The sequence below is a fragment of the Poeciliopsis prolifica genome, unplaced genomic scaffold, assembly GCF_027474105.1.
Source record: "Poeciliopsis prolifica strain line A6 unplaced genomic scaffold, Auburn_PproV2 SCAFFOLD008, whole genome shotgun sequence".
In the NCBI taxonomy this organism is placed as follows: domain Eukaryota; kingdom Metazoa; phylum Chordata; class Actinopteri; order Cyprinodontiformes; family Poeciliidae; genus Poeciliopsis; species Poeciliopsis prolifica.
Window position 1 is genome coordinate 5,800,153 of NW_026562383.1, and position 27,902 is coordinate 5,828,054.

The 27,902-nt window shown below is 42.7% G+C and overlaps 1 protein-coding gene across 1 annotated transcript; it reads left to right on the plus strand.

Moving 5' to 3' along the window:
• Nucleotides 1–1,776: 1,776 nt before the first annotated feature.
• On the plus strand, nucleotides 1,777–23,921 carry lrrc24 (leucine rich repeat containing 24). Its single transcript, XM_055033390.1, has 5 exons — nucleotides 1,777–1,870; nucleotides 15,805–15,999; nucleotides 16,673–16,951; nucleotides 17,205–17,373; nucleotides 20,429–23,921. The coding sequence occupies exons 2-5, from the start codon at nucleotides 15,838–15,840 to the stop codon at nucleotides 21,673–21,675; spliced, it is 1,857 nt and encodes a 618-aa protein (XP_054889365.1). The 5' UTR covers nucleotides 1,777–1,870; nucleotides 15,805–15,837; the 3' UTR covers nucleotides 21,676–23,921.
• Nucleotides 23,922–27,902: the final 3,981 nt, after the last annotated feature.

The window sequence follows — 27,902 nt, forward strand, 5'->3', positions numbered from 1 at the left end:
GGGCTGCATTGTGACTGGAGACTGATTCGGGCCCTATGCAGCAGAGTCAGACGTAACTTCTTTGTGCAACATAGACGGAAACCGTATTCCAAACGAATGAGCGTCAGCTTGAACTGCAATTAAATTAGCGTGTGTGCTAAGTGACCTGAGCTGTTCATGTCACGTTTCACTGTTTTTTTAAAGACGTAATTAAAATGCTGTTGAAGAGCTGTTAGCGCAGCTCAAGGCCAATGGATGGACTCAGTTCAAATCAAACAGAAGCTTGTTTTGAAAGAATACGATTGCGATTCTCCCTCAGAGGGAGCTATTAAAACTCAACCACAATTTACATGTTTGATTGTATTTTCCCCCTGGATTTAGACAATATGTCCTACAAGCAGAAAGGATGATGAATTACCGGTAGAGGAGTTTGGGTTCATCCGGTCAGTGAGATGATGTAAGTCAGCCGTTTCTGCGTAACGTCATAAGTGTCAGGCTTAAAATCAAGAGTGTATGAAGCGGGCGATTTAAACATATTCAGCAATAGTGCAAATGAACCAGACGTCTGCATGTCCAAGGCATCGTGAAAGCGTTGGATACCGCGTTAGTTTATTTATTTTTTTCAGATTTTGTCAGATTTTTGCTGCAAATGACGTGTTTTGTTTTGGTTTTGAATTCATTGCGAGGGACCAGATAGAAAAACAAAATGTTTGAACAACTAAAGTGTTTGAAAGCTCCCTCGGGTCAACCGTCTCTTTCACCGGAACTGAGACGATCCGCCGCCATGCGTTGAAGACCTCCAGCTTGGTCAGAAAAGCAGGCATGAAGTCCAGAATCTTACTTTGATTTACACCTGTACTTTGACCTGTGCATTCAAACCAACCCGTTTGATCAAAAGCGAGGTTTTTTTCTCCGTTGTGCGTTTTACTGTCGTACTGCTGGAAAATGCGCCTCAGACCCGGCCGCCAAGGTAATTCCCCACCTCTCTTTTCTCGGATTCTCTCACATTTCTCCTTCCTGTCAATCAGGATGGAGAAAAAAAAACCCTACCACAGCATGACGCTTCCACAGGTAGCGGTAATTTGACTCCACTGCGCCCCTAGGTTATGCCGTCGTTCAGACTGCTTGCAGCTTAGTTTAGTTTCCACTAGAAAGGTGGCTTTTTGTTCCTCACTTTAAATGATCTGTAACAATGCATTTCACCCACAGACGAGACAGCACAATTAAAGTGAACAAATTGGAACTATATATATATATAAATTATATGGAAACAACCCCTTCACTAACTCCCCTCTTCCCTCCACCCCTTTATTTTCTGTTTTAATCAAGCTCAGAGATAAAGAGATGAAGGAGAGAGAGAGAGAGAGAGAGAGAGAGAGAGAGAGAGAGAGAGAGAGAGAGAGAGAGAGAGAGAAAAGGGGGCGGGAGTCCATTCAAGCGCGGATAATTAGAAGAGCGGGTCATTATTGGTGGAGAGCATCCGGTGGAGGCAGGGGGGGAAAAAACCCCCCAGAAGGAATCAAAAGCCGCATAACAATATCAGAGTCTGAGTGGAGCATCATCGTCGCTGACGTTCCAGTTTCATCCCCTCAGCGTCCAGCAGCCAGGCTGTGAGCCGCTGCTCAGACAGAGAGACGGACAGACAGCGGAGGAGGAGAGGAGAGGCTCAAGTGGAGACGCAGCAGCTTTTATTCCTTTTCTTTTTTTAACCTCTCAGAGGATTGTTATTCTCTCTCTCTCTCTCTCTCTCTCTCTCTCTCTCTCTCTCTCTCCTCTCTCTCCTTTCTCTCTCTCTCTCTCTCTCTCTCTCTCTCTCTCTCTCTCTCTCTCTCTCTTCAAGTCCTTGGAGCCAGTAGGGACTCTGCTGTGGAGCTCCAGTAAACGGCAGGCGGTAGGTGTCTCTTGAATCAAAACAACAACAAAAAAGCAGCAAGCGTGCTCTTGAGGAGTAGTTATTATTATTATTATTATTATTATTATTATTATTATTATCATTTACTTGTTTATTTTAAAAACATCTCTACTCTGTTGGGTTTGGCTGAATCCCGGTTGGTGGAGGCAAAACTGCCTGGGAGGAAACAAAAACAACAACAGGCGAGTTTTTTGTGTGAGATGATGCTTCTGTTATTAAAATTGCAGTCATTTCAGATAAGAATCAGAACCGAACTGTTTGACCTCCTTTGTGTGCATCTGGAGTGACGGTAACTCACCCGCGCGGTCGCAGTGGTGATGATGGAAGTAAATGGATGAAGGCGAAAGTTATGAACCAGACCAAACATGTGGTGATGCTGCGAAAAATCAAGTTGATGCTGCGACCTGCTGATGTTTAGTAATCCGTTGTGTCGGCATGAATCTACTCTGAATATGTAAATCTGTGCATATGGAAACCAATGTTAGGAAATGTTAGTTGTTTGTCTCAAAATGACTGGCGTCATAATATATTGATATTATGAGTCACAGGTTCCCTACTGTACCTAACGATGGACGTTTGGTGCTTTTTTTCTTCTTCTTCATATAATCCTTCATTTTTTCTACTATTGGTTGCAAAAACCAGCTCAATTTGGCAAATTCTGCAGTGCAATAAATTAATCAAGTTTATTTGTACAGCTGCTTGCAGCTTTAGTTTAGTTTCCACTAGAAAGGTGGCTTTTTGTTCCTCACTTTAAATGATCTGTAACAATAAATTTCACCCACAGACGAGACAGCACAATTAAAGTGAACAAATTTAATTGTTCACTTTCATTTTGTCAAATTTTCAGCAGCAAGGCTGTTCAAAATGTTTTACATCACAAAAAACACCCCCCACAAAAATACAAAGCCGTCAACATTAGTTGAAACATTACACAACCACTAACAAATCCGTCAAACTAAAAAGTATTTATTCCTGCCTTACTTTTTGAGTTTTTAAGGAACTTTTAAGCAACAATCTGTGAGTTTTTGTTTCCCTGAAGGTATAAACATGATATGACAGCGAGGCCCATTTTCCTCTGGAATAGGGGCCATATATATTCTGTCACCACGCATAGTGAGTGGGACGGTGAGGAAGGTAGAACAATCTAGAAAACTCCCTGTGACAGAACCTCACCAAAACTGTAGAGTATTGGGGTCGCAGAGTCTCTGCAGCAGTCATTAGATATATGGAGAGTGGTTGTCTTCTGCCTTCCTGTCCCACCTGAAAATGTAACCGGAGCTTTCTGTTCTTTGGTGAAGTGAGCCGAAGACTGAAGATTTAGGGAGATTTGACGTGAAATGAAATATGGGTACGCCGAAAAGTAACCTAGGTACAGTTAGGCATGGAAGAGGATGTGTGATGTCGGGGGCCTCTCTCTCATCTTAAAACAGCTCGACAGGTGAGGAGGATTTTAAATTGAAACATGGTGGAGTCTGCCACTGAAACTGAGAATATGATCAAACCAAACTTCTGCAGGCCTGACGGGTCGACTCTGTGGACTCTGTCCACAGGAGTTCATAAAAGACCCACTGAAGATCATTGGGCAAATCAAAATCGAACAAAGACTCACCCATGGTCCTTGTCACCCATTGACTTTGCTCTGATAGGAAACCTTTACTGTCAGCTGAGGAGAACATGGAGTGAAGATCCGTCTGTGTGGTAAATGCTACAGTAGAAGATTCAATTATTGTCCAACGGGGATATAAAAAAAGGGGGGATTCTATTGAGCTTTTGCATCAATCATCATGTTACAAACATTATCTTCTCAATGTAAGTTTGTTTTATGCTCTAATTGAAAAGCTTGGAGTTTCCTCAAACGTTTGTGTAACAAACGATATTTTTATGACCCGAAAGGGTGCCGATATGTTTAAGGCAACAAGGAAACATGAGCTTTGAAGGCACCAAATTAGCTGCTCGCACAATACAGAAAGCCCACAAAATGTGTCTTCTGTTAGTTTGTATTCAGGTCCTCAGGCTCTCTCTCTGACCATCACAGATTCTGGCTTATTGCAGCAGGGCTGTTGTCTACAGCAGCGTTTGGTCCGGTGAAGTTATTGAGCCCAACACCTTGACAACCGGGCAAATCCCCTGATCCGTCCGTCAGGATCTGCTGTCAGGCGCGCCTTGCTTTGCGTGTCTCTTATTACTGTAAAAGTCCGGTGAGTGGTCGGTTGGAAAGGCTCGAGGAATGAGTGAGAAGTTAACGCCCGCTGATCTCACGTGGCGCCGCAGACGCAAGTCAAGTCGGGCTGATCTAAAAACATCCGACTGCGACGTGAAAAGTGACGCTGTTGTCATTGGCTGAAGGATGCTTAAGTCGCTCTCTGCTGAGCGCAGCACACTCTCCATAGGAATCTGGCAGAAACATTGCAACGACGCCATGGGAGTTGCCAGGAGGGATGTGCTGTGATTAGGTTAGCAGTTGCTTACTGTTAAATATTACATGTCCCCCACAGGGAGGACGGCTACGCATCCTCATCACCGAGCCTCAGAATCGGGTGTTTCTCCCCCCTGCACTCCCCCCGACGTCAGAGTTGTAAATGCACAGCTCTGCAGTTAATTACTATTCTGCACATGGGAAGCTGTGTGGAGCCAAGCAGCGGGCCGCTAGATAGGACCTCGTTTGTTTAACTCTAAGGGTCGTGGGGTGGGGGTAGTGTCTTGGGATCTGTCTTGCACCGACCGATCTGTATGGACAAGTTGACTCCTTGGGCCTGCGGAGATTTTTAATTTTTCATGGGCTTCCGTCTGCCAGACAATGATAACTGAAATCTCTCCACGGGCCGTTATTGCATTGTCGTCTCGGTTCCGGACCCGACCGTGGGCGGATGACTGTAAAGACAAGCTGAAATGAGAGATGTATAAAAAAAAAAAACAAAACAAGTTGACCAAAAAATAATAATAATTGGGGTTTTTTCCCCCCAGCTTCATCATCCCCTGTCTATATGTGCGGCTGTATAGATAACCCCAATACAGGCTCAGGGCTTTGGCGTTATTTGACATCCATCACACGGAGTCGGCCGATGCTGCCACTTCCATGGCAACAATGAAACATAATTTCTGAGGATTCATTGACTTTTGCAGACACCATTACGCAGCCAGTATTGCAGAAATGCAATACAGTGGGGTTGATAAGTAATCATGATAGAGGCAATATTCCAATTTCTTTTTTTTTTTTTGCTTGGGACACACGTTCTATCTTTCACTTTTATTGATGTTTCATCTCAACTGCCTTAAAGAAAAAAAAAAAAGAAGAAAAGAAATAAGCAATTTTCTCATTTACTCCAGATTCATCCGTCTGGAACATAGGAGAGAAAAAAGTTGAATATAAACAGAGCAGAAAGGACGACACTTCCACAAATATCCAAATGGAAGGAGCAGTGGATCTGAGTGGAAGAGGAGAGTGGCTGTTGTTGCCGCATCCATCTTCCAACTCGTCGGATCTCGTTCGTTCCTTCGCGCCGCAAAATCCCCAGCTTCTCAGTGAGCAGCCGGTCGCACGTGATCGCCGAATGCAAATGGATCGGTGACTTGCAGAAGAGGAAGGAGGAGAGGCCTGAGAAAATGGGGCAAAATTAGAAAAAAAAGAGGGAAAAAAAGCTCAAACAAAACTGCCTTCTCGTTTTTAATGACAGACAGTTCAGCAACCAAGAAACTTTTAAGAGCCCTCTCTGATGGGTTCCGATGGCGTTTGCGTCCATTCAACTCTTCTGATCAACTCTTCTGACCGGCGCCCGGCCAGTGCGGCCACGACGGCCGAGTCCCCAGAAGACGGCGAAGGACGTCTGTGTTTGAGAGGAAGTGACACAACAGACCACGAGGAAACACGGAGACATGCTGACAACAGCCGACGCTGACAGATGTGCCCTCTGGAAAAGGGGAGAGGAAAAGGAAATCGTGGACAGCCGCTGCCAAAAAACATTTGTTACTAGGCGGAATGGCGGCTTCCAAAAACGCTCACTACCCTTGCACAGATCTCACAGTTGCAGTTTCATCATGTCGCAACCACAAACTTCTATCGATTTTTATCTGATGATCCAGTACTGAGTGGTTTATAACTACATCATGAGGAGGGAAAGCATATACGGTTTTCAAATTTGTTACAACATACAGTCTGGACATTGTCACATGTATTTGTGTTCAGCTCCCGGCAAACAGACAAAAAGGTGCGTGAGAGGAGCTGCATAGATCCAAAGCTCAGGTGGGAGAGATTCAACCTTTGGTGGTGCAACTAAAACTTTAAAAGGCTCACGTTTCAAATCTCCACCTGGATATTTCTGCTCTTCTTAATTGTACGCAGTTAAGAGAAGCAAATATATATTTTCCCATTTATCAATAACAACTGGAACTTTCAATGTCTAACAAGTTATTTTCGCAGAAGACGGCCCCTCGGGGGAGGGGGGGGGGGGTGAAATTACCGTATTAACCCAATATTGGCTGGAAAGCGCAATGTCCCCCCTTTCAGAAACTGATGTAATTTTTTGCAGCTAGAGGAAAATGTGGCTGAATTACGATACTGCAAATTTGGCTCCGTTCGGTCCGGAAGGGTTAATGGAAGAACGTGCCAAGAAGTTAATAAAGGAGGCACTGAGACTAAAGTTGAACTCTTTTTTTTTTTAAACCGTACATGCAGAACAATGTCTGTGGCAGAACACAGCGTCCCCATGGTGAAACATGGTGGCGGCAGCATCATAATGTGGGAATGCTCTCCTCAAGCAGAGGCAAGAGAATCTGGTCGGAGCTGAATATTAAACAATCCTGTACGAAAACCTGTTGGCGGCTGCATATTGTGAAAGACACCAACATGTAAATGTGTCTTTATGCTAACCGCATTTTCTAGTCTTTTAGGTTTCTCAGCTTGTGTGGCGCCGTTTAGACACACTGCATTTCAGCGTACTTTGAAGGAAACAGTGGAAAAAACCACCACATTAGTACAAGAAATACAAAAATATTGGAAAATGGCAAATAAGAAATAAACAATAAATGCATATTTAAGGGCTCTAAAGAGTCAAAACCTGACAGGCAACTCTGAACTGAAATGTATCTAGACTTGAGATCATTACAGTTTAAATATATAGTTTTAGAAAGCAGCTTTCCGATGATTTTCACCCTTTCCCTAGATTGTTTTCCTGACTATCTGCGTAACAATCAGTTCTGTGAAGTACCAAAAAAAAAGAAAAATCAAAGAAAAATGTAAAAAGAATCAATGTAGACTTTCTAACCTAAAAGCCTTCAAAGAGCAATTGGAATTCATGTGGTGATATAACCACATGGATTTTTGATGTATGGTTAATGCATTTACTGCAAAAGTGTGCTACATGCTTAGCAAGTTAAAACCAGAGCAAACGACATCAGATTTTGGAACAAAACAGCTACTTTGTATTACATAGTCATAATAAAAAACTCTGCTGAAAATTGGTACCAATTTTGATTTGGGAGATGATAAGGAAAATGTTTCCTTTGGCGATGTCAGAAAAAGGGAAATGAAATTTCACTAAGTATTCTGATAAAATAAATTGTTGAACACTTGTTTGAAACTCTGTTGGTGTTTCGGGGATGCAGAATACCAAAACAAGCGATCTCTATTGCTCTTTTGACTAACAGATGCTGACGGGGAGAATGTGATCTTTATTTAGCTATACTGGAGCAAAAAGTGGTTTATGGATAAGCTACAGTACATTTCCTAATTGTTTTTTTAATTACTTCTACTAGCAGTTATTTGACCATGGACACTCAAAGGCCCTGGACAGAACATTTGGATTTTATTCATAGGCTTTTAGGGGGAAAAAAAGAAATAACAACAACAGTGGACAAAGGAAATCCTGTATAGATGCTAGACACTCTATACAACACAAGGGTACTTCAAAAAGGACACACACACAGTCCTTGGACGCAACAGGACACATTGCGTCCTTTGCTTCATAACAGTTTCCACTTTGCTTCATACCAGTTTCCACACACCAAAGTACATGGAGAGATACAAAGCAGTGTCTACATTTTGCTCGTATCAAATCAGCTGTAAACCGGATTTAAGTTGTCACAATTTGCTCAAAAAAATGATTTTTTTCTCCAACTACAAATATAAAGATCTTTTCTGCAAAACCGTACATCTTCTGATTCTGTGTGAATTTGGTTGCGTCTTTTCGGCTTCTGTGTATCTTTCCTTTGCGGTGGGATTGGTTTCTCAGTACATGGCGTCCCTGCCTGCTCCTTTCCCCAAAAAGAGCTCACTTTTCACACTTTCTTTGCCTTGAAGTTGCTCTAGTCTTTGAGCTGTTGACAAACTGCATCACGCAGACGACCGTTTTTTTTTTTTTTTTTGGCTCTATTAGGGAACATAATGCCCTGGGCGGACGCGAGCCGTTCCCTGCGCATCACAAACACCCTGTGATCGCGTCCATCGTATCAGGATGATGGTGACCCTTCGTAACAAGAGCATCACGAGGCACTGAGGGATTTGTTTTATAGGACATTTAGGGAGCAGCAATTTAATTGATTGTGCTCTCTTATTAAGTGTCTTCATTAGTCTAAAAATGTTTCTTTTTCTTTTGCATTGTTCCAATTTAATCTTGATCGCTGTATCCGTCATTGAGAGCGACGCGAGTGTTGTCGGTGCTCTCGTGCTTTCTTGTTTGGAAGTCATGCATTTTTCAAAGAGCTTTGGCCACGTTGCTTCTGTTTCATCAAGCAGATAAAGCACTGGATTTAGAAGAAAGGATGCACGGAGGGAAAAAAAAGTGTGGTGGTGGGGAGGGGAGTGGCAGGGGGGAAATGCGTCAGGCTCAAATGAGATTTCAAATCTCTTTTTAAGCTCTGAGCAATCACAGTGTGATGTTACAATCACTCTGTCTGAGCGGCGAGTGCAGAAAAATAAATCTTCCATGGAAAATGGACATTGATTGCGCTGCCATGCGGCTTGCCATTGTGCCTGTCGCTAACAATTATCAGACTCAAATCAAATGGACCCCGATTAAAGCGCCGAAACTTGTTGAGAGAGCAAGGAGACAAAACATGCTTGTTAAGTCTGTTTTTCTTTTCCTCCTCCAGGTATTGTTACAGGAACAATGCCGCTGCTTGATGAAGTTTGGAGTTTTCCACAAGTTTTTCCCGCTTTATTAACCCTACGACGCCAAAATTGTTATTTTACTGCACACTAATCCCGCTAAATCCTGAATTCTGCTTCTTGTGCAATGGAAGAGCTGCGAAAAAATTATTGCTCTCTCAAACATTTCTTCTTCCACAGTTCTAGTTGAATTGCTCAAATCATTAATGAGATTTAGATGTCAGATGATGATAATCAGAGCAAATGTGATTATTCTGTTTGGGGGAGAAAGATTTACGACATAACCTGACACCAAATGTGAAAAAACATTTGAGCTTTTAAACTGAATGTCTGTCTGTGAAGCGTTTGGGATAAGTAGCATAGCTAGCAAGGAATTTTTACCCACTTTTCTGTGCATCATTTTTTCACTTCTTTGACAGTAACTAAGGTCAGATAATATTTCAGTTATGTCACATGGAAGTTTAGAGTTTGAGTTTATTTTTTGTTCATTTTCTAGCTGGATTTGCTAGTGAGACTAAGGTTCATAAATGGACTAAAGTTATCCTTAATCATTTTCAGCAGGATAGCTAACTGCATGGCTCCAACAATACCACAAGTCCCCCAGGAGTGTCAAAGTAACCCCACTAGATGCTACGTTCCACTTATCTCCTCAAAAGTCTTGGAGGCTCTGATTTCTGAATTATGTGAGTCCGGCCCGTCCGTTTGGGTCAAATAAACTCACCCATCCGCATTGATTTTGCTGGCTCTTTCAGTACTGACCACTGATCCTACGTGAGGCGGGTAAACGCTGAAGTGCTTCAGATTTTATTCTGGATTCTTTTGTGACCTCCTGGATGAGTCACTGGTGGACCCGTTTTATTTACCCGACATCTCATAGAAAGTCTCACAACAGTGCCATGATTTACCCATTTGTAGAGAATGGGTCTCACTTTGGTTCGCTGCAAAGCCATCTGCCCACTGCAGAGATGCTTTGCAGTTGTTTTCAGACTGATTGTTAACAATTATTTCGTACATCGTCTGTCGTTGGATTTCTTTCACACCAGGCAGGATGTGCTGCTTTTGGATCGACTTCATATTGTCAAGTGATTTCTTGATTTTACATGTCACAGAGTAATTAATTCAGAGTGTGACTTGTGATATTGAACTCGGCTCTTCGAAAACATGTGGCTAATCACAGTTAATTTATGACTTAATAAGGCACTGCCGCCGTTTGTAGCACTATTTCTTTCTCCTGATGCATTTGTGGGTTCTCACCAGATACTCCGGCTTCCTCCTACAGTCAAACATGACTGCTGCATCTATCGAACGCCTTTTTACATATTTCCCTGTCCTGTGATGCCCTGTGATTGATTAGCAACCGCTCCAATGGTAACTGGAGCGGTTGCTAATCAACTGCTAATCAACCGCTCCAGTTGTTTTTATGTTACTTTTTTAAAAAGTAACATGAAAATGTTACTTTTTATAACATTTCCTAAACTCTCAGTGTTTGTTTGGCCTTAATTAAGGAAGTAATCAATTGAGCAGTTTCTTGGGGTGTCTTTGTATGCAGTTACAAATGGGTTTGATGTCCTCAAATGTTTACGAGGGCAAAACAGAAGGAATCTTTTAGAGGGCAAATGTTTTTTCACAGCACTTTTAAGTCCAAAATGGACAAATGTGACCTTTGTTCAATGAAGATAAGTTATAAGATCTTTAAATTAATTGAAAATGTGCGTATGCCAAGTGATACTACTTGGGTACATCACATGGTCAGTGGCTCAGGCATGAGATGCTTTGAGAAATTCATAAAATGACATGGCAATAAATCCACACAAATGACTAAATTATTATTCAAAGGAAACACAAGTCCTGCTATTTGTTTAGAAAACAATAATTATCAGCACCTATTAAATGGTGACAATTTGAAATATGGAAATTTAATGTATACCATTTGTTTCATCGCGCATCCGAATTTCATGTATTATTGCTTTTGCGTCAATAAATTTACCGCCAGCTCCCTTTTCCTCCAGCAGTGAGTGCATCCATTTGTCAGGACCGTGCATCGTGAGAACTGATATAAAGCTAACATTCATAAAGTTTTTTTTTTTCTCTGAGCACAAGGGGGAGATGGATGGAGGGTTTTTAGTCTAAACGTTCCACAGGGAGCAGCGGTGGAGTGCTGCTGCTGCTCAGAGGGTGATTCTGCTGGAGGCAGTCTGACAAGCAAGCGCAACACACACACACTCGCACACACACACACACACACACACACACACACACACACACACACACACACACACTCGCACACACACACACACACACACTCGCACACACACACACACACACACGCACGCATCCATGCACTTTTAGAGGAAAAAAAATCCACTCATTTACTCTGTTTCTCTTCAACATAGACATTCGCAAATGCCAACCGACCTTCCCCTCCCCGTCAGCTTTCATGTTGAAAATCGATGGCTGCAGAAGCCAAGAAGGACAGGGCAGTTGTGGAAAAATAAAGAAATCAATGCAGACTTATTAACTGAGCAGAGCTTCCTTTACTATACTCACACGGAAAGGGGAAAAAAATAAAAATATGTGTGGGCACGTGTGTTGTGACTCGTAGGTGAATGATGACGGTGCTGCTGGTTTTAGACACAAACCTTGAGCTAATACGTGTGTGTGTGTGTGTGTGTGTCCCCAAGCCCTGGATGTAGGTAGCCAGCCTTTGTGCACAACTGCTACTTTGTAGGCGTGTCATGCATGCGCGAGAGCGTGTGCGCGGTTTTGCGCACCGAGACAATCCCTCAAAAGTCGGTGTGTTATTCTTGGGTTAGTGCCGCGCAGTCGGGTTAGTGGCTTGGTTCGGTCTATTTGTGGACAAAAGAATGCTCTAAGACAAATGATTTAGCACCTGTCAGTCAGAGAAGAAGGATGGAAGATGAGAAAAGGCAGAGGTCAGAGACTCGGGGAAGGGAAAATGATCTTTCAGAGAATTGTTGAAGGGGAAAAATAGAGCAGAAATGGAGCAAAGAGATGAAGGTAGGAGGGGGTGGAGGGGCGGCGATAAAAAGCTGGAGTGAAAAAGAATTTAGCAATTTAGCTGTGGGTCATCAGATAGCTGCATGCTTGGAAGAAATGTTCCGTGGGAAATGACAGCCTCTATTCCTGCAGAGTTGTTTGCCTAACAGCGGCTCGCGGGAGACCCGGCTGGCCTTCGGGCCCAGTGAGCAGACCTTCCCTCATCACAGGAGTTACCATAACAACAGATGAGGTCGACCTGTACGGGTGGCAGCTCAGGGATGTGAACTTTGTTTCAGCCTCCAGCCTCTTCAGCTGTCTGCAGCGCTTCCGACTCACCGACACCCACCTTTTCCTGGATAACAATCATCACGGAAAGACGCGGGAGCATGTTTTGTTGGGTTTTTTTGCTGGGGAATGTTTGGGCGAGAAGTGAGGCTGTGATTGCTCAGAGGAGAACGGTTTGTTTGGAGTGAGAAAATAAAACACCATGTCGAGAATAAGAGTGCCGAATGTAATCTTCAGAAATATCTGAAAAAACAAACCCTGGAGAGAAGTGTTTGCAGAAGCGTTTCGCCCGGGACTCAGGGCGGTGGAGGTACATTTTGACGGGCGCGCGCCTTGATTTGATTTCCTTTTGGCATTCGCTGACCGACGTCTGGCATCGCAGGCCCTTTGCAGCTGCTCGCGTTTGACAGCCTGATCTGTGTACACAACATTAAGCTTTAATCATCCAATTTGCACATTTTAAACTCACTGGCAACAGCGATTTATTGCTGGCCCGGTTCGTTCTCCAGTAAACAAAGCACCTACCTTCTATGAAACCGTCGCTGGCGCCTGGAGCGGCTTAGCTAACAAGCATCTGATTGTGCAGATTACCGCGTGTTCCGCGGAGGATTACTCAGCTTCAAATGAACAAATTGACCTTCCAGTAAAAATCTAAAAGTGGGTCGAGAACAGATACTCGACGCTTTATCTGAAACATCTGGACCCATTTCGCGCCGGAGAATGACTCTGGTTGTTTAAAGAAAGCCTCTGTTGTCGTTTGCGGATCCTGGTCACGCCGTCAGTCCTCCTCGCGTCCCATCAGGCTGTCATCACACTTTTTATCAGCAAAGCGATTGTCAATCAGGAGGCTTTTCTCTTTCCTCTAATGAAAGAGCGCAGAAGAGACGTTGCGTTTTCTCCAAATGGCAGGGTGTCATTTGCGTTTAAGTCGGGGGCCAGACATCTGTTACATATGCAACTTGCGACACTTTTTCCAATGTTTTTGTCGTATTACCGTTACAAATTGTGCCGTTCTGTTTTATACGTTGATGGTAAAAAGCCGTAAAGTGTTGCAGACATTTCTATCTGGCTTCCTGAAGTCAAAACTTTGAGATCTGCAACCAAGTTCAGCATTCAAACTCAAGCCAGCATCACGTCTTTGCTGAAGAAAGGCAGCCTGGACTTCAGCATGACGTTGCCGTCACCATGCCTCAACATGTGGACTGTTATTTTTCTGCTAAAAGAGTCGCTGCGTCTTCTGGTCTCATCTGATCAGAGAACCTTCTCCCTGTTATCTTTGTCTCCTAAATTATGTTGCAAAACAGACTTTTAATAATGACTTTCTTCTTGTCCCTTCTCAATAAAAGCGGTAGCAAGTGAACCCATCAAGAGGGTGTCACACCTGACAAAACAGGCTCTCTTTCTTCAGATGGGGAACCTTTTTTTCCCAAACTTTAGCTGATTGGATCAACGTGGGCGTGGGATACTGTTTTATAACCCAACCCCAATTCAAGCTTCTCCACAACATTCCACCTTATCTGAATGCTGATTCTGACCGTTCACTAATATTTCCTAACAAGAACCTTTGGTTCTCTCAATGTACTTCTTGGGGAACTTCTGAAAACCAAGATTTATTTAGCAGCATCAGGCTAACGGTGGGATAACACCGATGCACACAGAGTATAGATTTATGACCCAACATTCAGGCCAGGTTGGGCCAAAATGATTTGCTCGATGGTTCGGATAGGCTTGTGCTTCTGCGTTTAATAAGCTTACGCAATGCATAGAGCACAACAAATGCACATGCAGAAACGCCCTGCTCCGCTCCTATCAATCACACATCACAAATGATTTGCACTTGATTCACTCTGTGGTTACAACAAGCAACTACATAGAACATATCAAGCGTTATGGTGTACCATTCGGGGCTTTCAGGGCATTGCAGCCTCTCTTTCCTTCAAACCCAAGTCAAAACTCATTTAGACGATGCCGCACTGTCAGAAACAGCAACATTACAGACCGGCACCTTGCTCGCCAGTCAATTTTCATGTCCTCGGTCCCTAACAATGAAACACATGCTTTCTCTCTCCATGCTGGAGAAGAGGCATCACACTCCCCCTTTTGTTAATAAGTGAGCCACCAGTGACAGAAGAGCTTATGTGGGTCACATTGTATTAATCTGGCTGGCTATCCTCGCAAATGTGCTCCAAATCAAATGTGCCACATTAAAACCCAGTTCATTGCTGATTGGCTCAATAATGCCGTACGGCTGCACAGCCACCAAGACTAAGACTTCCGACTTGCTTTTTATGCTTAGGCATTACATTACCGCTCTGGATTAAAGCATTACAAATGGGACATGCTTACATCAATCTGGCGGAGCAGCTCCGGCACTAAATATTAATAAGTGGCCATTTATTTCAGGCGCAGGGCCTTTTTATCACTTGACTTAAACAAGGTCTGCAGATATCCCAGTAATTAATAAAGCAGGGTATCAAGTGATCTAGAGCTGGCCGTGAATTTGTGCACCACCTGGGCAACTCGGCTGCCTTAAACAAACCAGAAATTCTGCATGTACGACAAACTTAACAGGATTAGACGACGGCGCGTGGGCGCACATAAATCATTTATGATAATGCGAGAGTTTAGATCGGAGCGGGGAGACGTGTGCAGCTCAGCCGGAAGAAACTTCTTCCACCCTCCATCGGTGCAGCAGCAGCACCAGCAGCAGCACCGGCGCAGTGTGACATTTTCAACTCGTATTATATCTCCAGCAGCGCTGTACCTTCGTGCTATCTGCAGTCGAGGAACGATTGCATATGCTGCCAGGGCTGCGCGTTATTGCGGAGGGAGTGCATGAGGCCGTTTTGATGTGAGCAGTCAGACAGAACAATAAACTCCTTCCAGGCAGTTCAGGAATAAAAAAATAAAAACGGAAGGAAAGCAGTGCACGGATGAGTTGCTCAGTGATGAGTTCATATCAAAGGGATGTATCGCCGCGAGGTGTGCCACGCGTCCGACCCTGATGGTCATGATCAGATCATTAGAGCTGTTTACCTCGTGGGATTTGCTTCGAGGCGGTGAAGGTGGCTTCGGAGATTATGGAGCTCAGCTGCTCTCCATCCCTCGCGTCACGTCCGCACGCATGTGCTGAGAAGACGCAGACGGAGCTGCTGAAAGATTGGGTTTGTGTATGAGTTCAAATGAACAGAGAAAGGTCCTTGAGGCAACCTGCACATCTTTTATCACATCTTTAATTTATCGAAGCCTATAATAGAAGCCGCTGCAATCCCACTGAATAGACACAGCTGAATAGTAATCAGCCGGGGGGGATGAGGAGAGATGCTTAACTTCTCTTGCCTTTTTTTTTTTTAGCTTTTTCTAAATCCTCCTTTGCTATTTGACAATCATATCCTTATTCAATACATCTGCAGCCCTAGATATTGTCTGTTACGAGGGTATATTGCAGCATTGGAGCAAAAGGTTTGTTCTTATGCCACTGAGGTGGGAGTGTGATTGTTCCTTGCATTTTGTCTTCCCTACTTAGGATTTGTCTCTGAAGGGGCGTTGTGCCACTGCCATGACCCTCCTGTGGCTCTCCGGACTCACCCTGATCATCTCAGCCCTCATCCCTCTTCGGTCCCTGGGTTGCCCCTATGGATGTCGCTGCTACAGCCTTACAGTGGAGTGCGGCTCGCTGGGGATCAAGGAAATCCCACAGGGTGCTCCCTCCATCACGGAGGTCAGTTGGCCAGCCGGTTAAAGGTGCCTTCCCACTGCATCCTTTCACATCACCCTGAAGTGATCGTGGCCAACCAATTCATTGTGACCCTCTTTGACGCAAGCCTGAGGGAGGGACTGCACCGGCGGCTACGTAATTATTAATCCGTCCTCAGAAAGTGACTCTCGCACACCCACTGATCGTCTGTTAAGAAGATGTTTAACATTACACCGTCTTTTCCTACAGGGTTCAGGCCCTCCAACATTACCGCAGCTCATGAATATTGATGAAAAGCAAGTCTCGCATAAATTGTTCCATTAACCTCAATCAGCAGGTCTACCTCGTCGATCATAGCTCACCCCGACGCACGACGAAGTCGCATTAGCAATCAGGCGGGCGCCCGTGGATTGTGGATTAAAACTTGCAAAGCACTTCTCATGAAGACCAAATCAATCAAGTGTTTCTGCAGATCACTGCAATGCTTAACAAAAGAAACAACAAAAACGGGAGAAGTGCCATTACATCGGTTTATTGTACTGATCCTTGACTAACTTATTCCCTTTGGCATTTGTCAATATTCTTGTGAAACTCTGCAAAGCACAGGAAAATACAGTGCTTTGCAACTCCGCTCACTCTGCTAACCTTTGCATGTCTTGATCACTCGTTTTCTTTATCTCTGCCCTGCTTTGCAAAGACGATCTTCCTCCAGGACAACGCCATAGTACAGATTCGTCTTCAGGATCTGAATCGCCTGAGAAGCCTCCATTATCTGTACCTCCAGAACAACAGCATCTCGGCACTGGAACCTGGGGCCTTTCTCAACCAGGTGCAGCTGCTGGAGTTGGCTCTCAATGGAAACCTCATCCACCTGGTCACCCCTGACATGTTCCGGGGCCTGGAGCACCTCCGCATCCTCTACCTTGCCGGCAACCAGATCACTCGCATCCAAGACCACACCTTCAGGGGATTGCAGGTTTGGTCTGATTATTAGGAAAGATAAAGATGTTTGAGTTTAGATGTCAACAAATTAAACTCAGGATGACTTTTCCTGGATAAAGTAGACAAACATCTACAATAGATTGAGTCTGATATGTCTCGCTAAGCTTTATCTTACTCCTACTGCGGTAAAGATTGACTCAGCTGCAGGTTTTACTACCTGTCGGCATTTGACAACCTTTTTCCACGCCTGTCTTTCTGTTTGCTTTATGTCTTTCTTCTATGTGCAGCGCCTGCAGGAACTGCACCTGCAGGAGAACAGCATAGAGTTACTAGCCGAGCACGCTCTGTCCGGCTTATCGTCTCTAGCTCTGCTGGACCTCAGCAGGAATCATCTCCGCACTTTGGGAGCCTCATTCCTCAAACCCTTAGTCAGCCTGCAAGTCCTCCGTATCACAGGTTAAATCATACTGTCTTTTATGTTACTGTCATGTAGTCCCATAAAATCTAAACTCCCCTGAATCATTAAAATATATTTTATGTCAGAATATTAAAGAATTGCGACAGACTGGCGACCTGTCCAGGGTGACCCCGCCTCTCGCCTGGATCGTTAGCTGGAGATAGGCACCAGCACCTCCCTACCCCACTGGGGACAAGGGTGTCAGAAAATGGACGGATATTAAAGAATTAACACCACATTTAGCAAAGCACTGAGAGCTGCTCCTGATCTTTTTATATAAAGAAATACTACGGAGACTTATGTTAGAGAAAATGAAGAGCCCTTCAAATTTTTGCATATTAAAGAAATTCACCCAACCAAAGTCTTGCTTTTAAAAACAGTACTTCAAGACACCATTGTGAAGTGCATAATGGTGAAATATCCAATTAAGGGAAGGTTGGTGTAGAGGCCAATTAGGAAGCCAGTACATTCCAGCCAGCTGTGGGACTTCTTCCTCTCGCACCTTTTGCAAAGCCCGACCATTTCTGCAACTTTCTCAAACCAGCGCTGTGACATTCATTCATAATTGTAGCAGTAATTGGTCAGCTGTGTGGGACTTAGCTACTTCATTTAGGTCCTGACACATTTTATGTTTTCCAGCATGTGACAGTTGGGATTTTATTATACCTTAAAGTGTGGTTTTCAGTGCGACAGTTTTGATTTGCGACGTGACTGGTCGTCTTTTATTTGCAACCAAATGAACTCAGTTTTGATATTAGTCGAGTATTTTCAGGACTTATGGGCAATATTGAAATAGAAATGCTCAAAACTCTAATGTAATTCGAAACAATTGTGTGTTTTTAGTAGAAGTCAGATCACTATTTCCATTTTCTTGCGTTCTCATACCCGTATCGACCGTTTGACTCCTAAAATATGGCTGGTTATAAACTCCAATCAAATCAAAATGACTCAGCAACCTTGTGCTGGAAGATATTTTTACTGCAATAACACAACCCCATTGCTTGATCACTGACTTTTGCTAGAATACAGAAAAGTACTTTAAAATGACAAAGGGATGAAATGACATTAATCCTACATTGTGCTCTGCATCGTTTAAGTAGGGCATAAATTGCTAAAAAATAAAATAAAATACAAATTTTAGTCCAATGCATGATTTTTGACAGGAAAGGGAAGAGTTTGGCAGTTTCCTGTGGAAAGCCTAAAGCTGTGGCAGTTTTTGACCAGGCCATATGGCTCACCACTCAGGGTGTCCCATGGGGGCGGCACGAAATGGCTGCACTTCAGTAGCTCCCAGAATAACTTTTAGATTGCCAACTCACTTGTTCTGTGAATGAGGTGTGAGAGCGACACTGTGTTGCCGGCTGTTTAAGTCCTCCAATTATACAGTTGCTGTCAAATGTTTCCGATACCAGGAACAACAAAACTGGATTCGATCTCGTCTAGTTCAAAATCTAAGGTCTAATCTGGACTTTATTGTTTCACATTAAATAGGGATTTAAAAAAAAAAAAAACTTTCTGCAAACGATTAGAGTTTGGAAAAGGAGAATCTCTGCCGTTCATGCCGAAACCCCAGCTGTGCACAAGTTCTCTGTGACGTGCTTCAGACTGCGTATGTTCTTGTCTGAAGAAAAGCAAGTCTAACCTCTCATGCTTATGTCATCGTACCTTAAACATGTCATGATGCGTTAGGTTGCATCTCACGTGGGGGAATTTCTACATTTTTATATTTGCTCTTTGCATTGCTTAGAAATGGGGGGAAAAAAACAGTAAAAATTCATCTTACAGTTATTTACAGACAGGAATGTATTTTTCCAGTATTTTCAAGTGAGATACAGTAAACAAACATATATAAAATATATATGTGTTTTGAAAATACCCTCACATTACAGTTGATTTAATTCCCAATGATTTCTGTATAGAAGGAGTTAATATCTAACGGGGGTGTTACACTGCAATTGCAGATTGTTGCATAAACAGCCTAGTTAGCCTTCTGTTATACAGAATTTGTAGATTTGATGCAGTGTTTTAGTAACTAGGACCAAGTAAAGAGGTCTCAAAATGAATTTGTGTCAAAAAGATGGACCGTCTCCAAATATCCCTGGTGAAAGTGTCTCTGAGGGAAATCTAGCACCTCAGAATGAAAGAAATTTGCACTTTTGCCAAGTGCTTGTGTGCACTTGGTTTGCTTTGCTGTAAACTGTCAGGCAAAAATCCTACAGGCTCTCATTTTTGGATTAGGGAAATGGTATTTTGATCCAATGCAGCTTTCTTCAAGCCACACACCCCACAGAACAGGAGGGAAGAGCAGAGTCAAGTTCAGCATGCTCCCTAAAATGAAATAAATAAAAAAAAAGGTTGGATGTGTGTTTTAGCAAACTCAAAAAAACATTTTGCAAAATTATTTTGCTGACCTACTTCTAAGTAAAGCATTGAATTATGTCAAACTAAACACAGAGAATGAGCTGAAGATGAAAAAAAACCAAACAAATCAAAACACAAAAATGATCAAAACATAAATATAATTCTAAAAAATTAGACAACTATCACCATCTACAATAACCCTTTGAAGAATTTTAATTAGTATGAGTTACAACTACTTTTAATTTCCCTTTGGGATCAAAGTATGTTTGAATTTAACTGAATTAAAATGTAAAATATATTCATTTCTGTTGCATTTTGCTTTAAAAAAAATATTAAATTAAAATCAAAATAACCTCATAATGTTACAATTACCAGACATTATAATTGCCACCAGACAGTTATAATGATGTGGCTTGTTGAAACCATATAGATGTTAAAAATAGCAATAATTAGCTTGTGTCAACTACTTACCAGGTAATATGCTTCAATTAAGTAATCTAGTTCTGCCGTGTCATTAATTAATGTCAGCAACACAACCCACTGTCATTAACATTATGCAATAACGCAATGTTATTGCATAATGCAGAATCCTACGATTCCTTTGTTTTATGTGGTAGTCTGATTGGGCCAAATGGTAGCATGTGAAGAATGATGAGGCTCCTTCAAGTTTTCTCTCCTGTCCCGTTCTTTCAGAGAACCCGTGGCGATGCGATTGCGCTCTCGGGTGGCTAAGAACGTGGATTGGCGAAGACGGACAGCGTTTGCTAAGTTCGGCAGAGCAGCGTCGCTTGATGTGTGCAGAACCCCCTCGTCTTTCCCACCTTAGCCTGGCAGAGGTCGCTCCGAACAGTCTGGTGTGTATTCCGCCTGTGGTGCAGCTGGAGCCCAACCACCTGACTGTGCGACTCGGCGAGAGCCTCCGAGTGTCCTGCCAGGCCTCTGGATACCCACAGCCTCAGGTGACGTGGAAAAAAGCTTCCCATGGCAAGGCCCAGTTATCACCTCGAGGTCTTTTTCAAGAGCTGGGACCCAACGGGGAGTTGTTCCGGCCAGGGCCGGGCGGAGTGGTGACAGCCCTGCCTAGCACCGGGGGGCTGAAGGTGGGAGGCGCCGAAGGAATCCAGGGACTCGTGCGAGGGGCCGAGGAGGGCGGCGAAAGAGATAGCTTTGATCCGGACATGGGCAGTGGCATGCTGTTCCTCAGTAATGTGACTGTAGCACATGCCGGGCGCTATGAATGTGAGGCCTGGAACCCAGGTGGAGTGGCGAGGGTGACATTTCACCTGGCTGTCAACATGTCTTCTTCCTCGTACTCATCCCAGCTCTGGCCTCGTTTGAACACACACTCCTACATTTCGTCGTCGTCCAGCTCCTTCTATCAGCCAGAAGTTCTGGATGTTAGCCAAGAGCCCCTGTACGAGCAGGACAGCATGGACTTCAGCGCTCTGGGTCCAGCCACGCAGACCGCCATCGCCATTGGGATCTCCCTGCTGGCTCTCACTGCCGTTCTTCTCCTGATTATGATTTACACTCGTCACCAGCAGTATCAAAAAGAGGACAATGGTTCCTACTGCACCAGCAAAGAGGAGAGCATCCTTTACGTGAATGACTACTCTGACGGACCAACAACTTTTGCTCAGTTGGAGGAGTACCGCGATGATCACGGCCATGAGATGTATGTCCTCAACCGAACCAAGCCCGTCATGGGCTCCGCTTCATCCAGGTGTCCTATGATGAGCGGCTTTGTCCAGCAGAAGGGAATGAAAGAAGCTCTCCTGGAACACGAAATGGTCCAGACACTGACTAGATCGGGGGGACTGGGGTTTCGCAGAAACCCGACTGAAGGTGGTGAGGGCCCGCTAACGGCAGATCCAGAAGAACTGCTTCTCAGCCAGAGCCTTCTGTTTGGCTCGCAGGTTGCCTATGAGATCCACTGCTGAAACATCTTCAATGGGTGAAAGTAAACGTCAAAGGACTTATAGACATTACCAATCATCTTGTAAGAAATTAAAAGCATCAGATTATTATCTGGCCTTCGACAAAGAAGAGACACACAGATAGTGATTGCAGAGGGAGAACTGGATTGCTTCCAGCTTTCCAAATACCCGCTTCTAATTGATTGTGTGACAAAAAGATGTGTTCGAGGACTGGACAGAGCGAATTACAGAGAAAATAACAATTGACCAATGGTTTCAGTCTCCAAATAAACCCTTTAAGGATAATTACAAATGGCCAGAAGTCTATATTGCAGTTAAACTAAATCCCCCTCCCAAACTGTGCAGTGTATGGTTGTAACAATTGTCAGTGGTTGGTAATGAATATTTTCTATCAATGTTTTTCTTTGTTTTACTTTAGATGTTTCGTCTCCAGGTATGTTGAAGTTAATTTCGTGTGAAGTAGAGCTGTTTTGTGGACCCTGTCACAAATTTCATTAGAATTAGATCAACAGCAATATTTCCCAAGATGGAGAATCTGTAGCGGCTGTAAAATATTCCATGATTACACTGGCGGCAGAGGCAAGCTTATGTGGGAAACAAAAGTAAAAAGAAACAAACGTCTTGTAATGAAGCTTTTTATGACATTCGAGATGCATCATCTAATCATCCATTAGATGATGCACCTAATGGATGATGCATCATCAGTGTGTGGCCAGAGGGAATGCATAGGGTCCAACAAATATTGCAAAAGTCAGAGTTCTCAACGTTTGCATCACTTCACCGTCGGCTTTTATCCTTTGAGCATGTCTTGTGTTTTCTTTATTTATGCCATTAACCCCCAAAACAGGGGTATGATCTTGAATATTATTTGGAGGTCTAAAAACACAACAAAACCAAAGACAATATTTTATACAAAAAAAACAAAAAAACAACAAGGAATAAAAGCCTCTTAAAACAAAACAATTTATAGGAACCGTGGGTCAATTCGCACATCCATTTTGGGGCAAACTGATGACTTCAAGTAGCTTTCCCTGATCTTCAGTCACATTTCAGAAGACCATAAGTCAAGCCGAAGCCTAACCCAAAACCTTAAAAAATGTGGGATTACATTTAGTCACGTCAGCTTATAGGCCATGAGTATTTGTCGAGATTGCCTAATTGATGTTGACTGGTTAATCATGGCACATTCAAATTAATTTGTTTTCAGACAGAAACACAGGTCGAAGTAGTGAAAAAAAGGTATTTGTTTCCTTTAAGATTTGTTCTGGTTCAGTTTTCTTTTCCCTCCACACATAAATGTCTAGCCCGAACCAACCTAGCTCTGCGTGAAAATTAGTGATTTAACAGTGATCAGCCATGTTTTTCTTTTATTAACCATTCACCCTCAGTGGAAGTAGACCAAAATACCTCAAAGAAAACCCACACAGCTTAGAATAAAGTCACAGACTTCAAAATTACTTCAAGAGCGTGCCAGTGGCTCATCCAGGAGGTCATGGAAGAACCTGGAACAACGTCTAAAGCTCTGCAGACTTCACTTGAAGTTGTGTTTTCTGATGTCATATTCTGTTATAGTTCCCCTCTGTGTAAAGGGGATGTCATGTAGCCTTGGGTTTTTAGAAAATACAAATAAAAAAAATCACAGAGGAAAGCATTACTGATTAAACTTTCACTTCAATAACATAAAGCTACATAATTTTTCAAGTTTAACCAGTAATACTTTCATAACAAACTCTTGGTTAATGTCAAGTTGTCATAACAAAGACATTTTGAATAATGTCAACTTTGTGTTAAAAGTGTCTTGATTTACCCAATGACACTTTGTGACAACAGTCATGAATATTCATGCAGACTTACTCATGTTCATGACGGCTGTTATTACATGTTTATGACAGTCTTATTCACAACCCATCAAATAAAGTGTTACCAGAATTATACTGAACAAACTCAACCACAGAGAAAACATCTGGAGAAAATACAATAAAACACATTATGAATTTTGTCATGTTGTTCTGCTTCCTGATTTAATATTTTATTATTATCTATACACATTGTTTTTATGCTTACCATTTTTGTTGTTTTTCGATGCTTTCATTGCTTTTGATGTTGTGAACATCAAAGCCACTTTGACTAAAATTGTTTACAAAAAAAACAAAAAACTTACCTGCTAACACCAGACTGTGACAACTAACTGAATGTGAATACTGTACATTAAGTTTCCTATTTGTATACATTAAAATGTCTCAAAACGAGTTTTTGTTTGTCCTGCTGTTTCTTCGGTTCGGCTTTGAGACTCGATATATTTATGTCTTGTTACTTCTCAACTCGTGACACATGACAAGTCCGAGTGAGCAACGCTCTGCGAAAACGGGTTTTTAAAGAGAGACTCTTGTTGTCAGTAATTGTGTTGTGCAGTCTAAGAGGTCTACAGTTCATACGCATCCTTCGCCTCAAAGTACTTTGGTTCAAGATGTGCTTTCAGAACCGCTTGCAGAATAAGATAGATTGGTTCTATTGAAAATGTGTTTCACGCAATCAAGAAAAAAAGTCGTCTTTGCCTTGCACAAAGACCAAATGTTGTATTGATTCTGAGTCAAATGCATGTCGATATTTTTTTTTTTTCCAAAGGGCTGCTATTTCAGAATTTTATCATTAAACACTGCAGGACCCGAGCATGATGTCTGATGTATGGACACCGCCGTGGCTTGTTTGTGCAGACTGTCAATTCAATAGTATGTGAGGAAAGTTTCTATTAACAAGAACATTTACATCATATTCTGTCAATTTAAAAAAAAAAAAAAAGATTCAAAGGTTTCTAAACGTTGATGTCAGATTATTTCTACTAAGGAGTGCAACATTTTTCCACACCAAGTTTTCTTATGGATGCTCTATATTTGCCAAGACCAAAACCCCACAAAACGCTACACACAAAAAGGCGTGACAGTCTCAAAACCCATCTGAACATCTCTCTATCACGGCTCGCATGCATTCGCATCCTCTGGCACAATGGATGCAAACTCATCATGAAGGATATCCACATCCATGAAGGATATGGATTTCTTCTGTGTCCAATAATATTATTCTCATTCTATGTTATTGCATGTCCCGACTGAGCCCAATGGTTGTCATGGGCACAATGGATTCGACTAACGCTGATCACACAGAGTGGGTGGACAGAACGACACAGCCAGAGAAGAGAAAAAAAAACTGAAAAGTACAACGATGCTGCAGTTAAAATATTGTTGAGTTCTTTTTTCCATGATTTTCCTTTCTCTTCTCCTTTATCAGGCAGAAAGAGCGGTAGAAAAAAAATCACATCACGACAGAGAGCAGTGTGAGAATTAGCATTTTCACACATGCTAAAAGCATTTTGGTTAAGTAGCACAGAGCATAATTAACCTTTTCCGAAATCAAGAGGCACTTTGTCATAAAACCTGCATGCAGAGTGTGCACAAGCCATGTTGAAAGCACATTGTAAAGCCCTCAAAACCCAATGCATTTGATAAGATTGAAGAGGTGTCTTTTTTTTTTCTTTTTTTTCTTTTTTGGTCAAGGACAGCTTTGAAGTTCACAGTGTCGCTTCTCTGAATGCACTTTTAAGGAGCACGTGTAAAGATGCCGAACGTTTTAGCATCACGATATACTCTGCGAAAGCCTTTATCGCCGCGGGAGTTTTCCGTCTATTCGAATTTGATTTCTTTTTCTTTTTTACATCCAAGGCAGCCCGTGATCCCATCAATCACCATGCACAGAGAGGATGCAACAAAGCAGGGAGAGTTCACGGTTCACATACAGATGCTGCTCTCCTTTTCTCTCTCTTTTTTTCTTCTCCCCTCTGGTTTCTTTCAAGCATCGGCACTCGTTTTTCTATGAACTTGGCGCGGCGCGAGAGAATGAATTCCTGTATGAGGTCAAAAGTGAGCAATCTCGGACTGAATTATTGATGCGGTTCGGCCTGGTCTCAACAACGGATTTTCTTTGGAGATGAGTTTGTACAAAATTTCTTTCATGTTTGTCGCTGCTGTGGGAACATTGGACTTTTTCTTTCGGAGAGACTTTGATGTTCAGTTGCAAGGCGCTTCGTCGGCCATTGCAATTTTTACTTTGTTTTGTTTTTCAAATCAAATCCTATTTATCTTTAATTAAAAACATCAACTATTGAAAGGCTGTGTGCACTTCTTTTTGTGTCCACATGAGATTAAATATGTATTTTTAAAGCAGCAGTATTTGATTGCACACTTCTCAGAGGGAAAAGCCAGTTTAGCTTGAATGGCGAACACTAAGCAAGGATATTTTCATTCATGGCATGAATGAACAGCGTCTCTCACCCTGGATAATAGAAAACGAGAAAAATCAATTCAGATCACTGCTACATTTTTTAAACCAACACTACATCTGTCAAAATGACAACAGAAATAAACAAAAGATAAAAAAAACAAATAAATAAAACTCAAAAATAAGAGAACAAAAGCCCACCCCATCAGAAAACCTATAGGATCATGATTCAGCAGAAAGAAACATATTGATGAATTGCACCAAAGCCAAAGTGTCTCGTTTGATATATATACAAAGAGCTTTCCTCTCCATCACTCACGCTTTCGCTTCAAATGAGCACTCTTCTGTGTGAACACAAAAAATAAAAATGAAGAGGGCTTAACAAGAAAACAGATGAAGTATCCGTCTGAATTCTCAACATTTAGCCAAAGTCTCTGTTTCAATACTGATTTTCTGGAGGGGTTTTTTGCAAACAAAATTCTTGACCAAACTGCTTCAGCAAGACTCTGTTGATGTTGCAGTTTTGGCCGACATGTCCTGCTAGGAGTTTACATGCAACTGGAATCAGCATGCATGCTGAATTCATGGTAACTGCTTTTCCAGTTTAAAACTGAAAAAGCAAACAATTTTAGTCACTTTTCAAAGCAGTAATTGGGTGAAGCCTACCACACAAGTTCAAAGTTATACATGCAAAGGAACATCCTCATCCTTATTTGGCTAAAGCTGCATTGTGTAACTTATTTTGTCTTTATGTCGCAACAGCATAATATGAAACAAAAAATTTGGGTCGGGGGGCCAAGCTCCTCTGCCCTCCCCTGTAGTCCTGTCGACATCCGCAGCACATTGGCTGAGTCTGCTTAATCAGATACAACCAATCAGAGAATGAAGGAGGATCTTAGCGCATGTCAATCAACTCTAGTACATGCTGCTCAGACCCTACTGCTTGATCTTCCCTATGGTAGAGCCAGATTACCACAACGGAGGCTGCCATGAATGATCAGGCTTGTTACCAGGTTTAGTAGGTTGTTTCTCCAGCAGTAGCACGTCGAGTAACGCATACACAAGAGTGACTGACAGCACTACCTCTATTTGGCTGCTTTCGACCGGGAGAAGCACATTTTGACAGACGGCAAAAATAGCACTGGGAGGATGTGGAGGAGCTCAGTCTTTACACAGATCATCTGTCTCATATTGCTAAGACGTAGCTTTTTAAATACTGAACAAATAGCATAAAAGCATAACTTTTGACTGCTGGGAATTCCCCCGTCCCTCTGCTCTGCTTGGTTTAAGCGGGTAAACAAAATGGATGAATGGTTTAATTGCAGAGTAGGAATGAGGTTCAAGCAGGCCGAGTTGAGGGATGAAGGAAGTGGACACGGTGGATGAGAGTACGAATGAGTAAGTTTCTGGGTAGAGAGGAGTGAGGTAGGAATTAAGAAGAAAGGAGGTAAGGGTGACGGAATGGATAGAGATGAGGGTTGATGGATAGGGATGAGCAATAGGGTAGGAATGAGGAATGACAGATAAGAGGTAGGAGAGATAAGGGAGGGTCAAAGGATGAGCACTGGGGAATGAGGGAGGATGGAGTTGAATGAATGTGATATACAGTGCTGAGCATAAACAGACTGCTGGGTAATTAGGTAAGTGCTTATGGTTTAAATCTGTTTCCAAAAATGAGGTAACCTAGTAATTATTTTAACCTTTAGTTCCTCTTTGTGATGAATGTGTTGCATCTGATCCTGAACCATAGATTCCTTGTGATAGCCATTGGAATGCAGAACCTAAGGTGAATGGAGATGCTTGCGAATTGCGGCACTGACATGCTACGTATTTTAAATTCCTCACGAACACGCGCACGTAATCGCTGAGTGCAGCTCCGTGCATGCATGCCGAACACTGCTCAGAAGTCTGACCGCATTTGCGGATATGCAAATGTATCCTCCCACCACTCACAGGAC

Coding starts and splice junctions, on each gene's coding strand:
- lrrc24 (XM_055033390.1), top strand. CDS start 15,838: ATGACCCTCCTGTGGCTCTCCGGACTCACCCTGATCATCTCAGCCCTC. Junction 16,000..16,672: donor GTGCTCCCTCCATCACGGAG/GTCAGTTGGCCA, acceptor TGCTTTGCAAAG/ACGATCTTCCTCCAGGACAA. Junction 16,952..17,204: donor ACACCTTCAGGGGATTGCAG/GTTTGGTCTGAT, acceptor TTCTATGTGCAG/CGCCTGCAGGAACTGCACCT.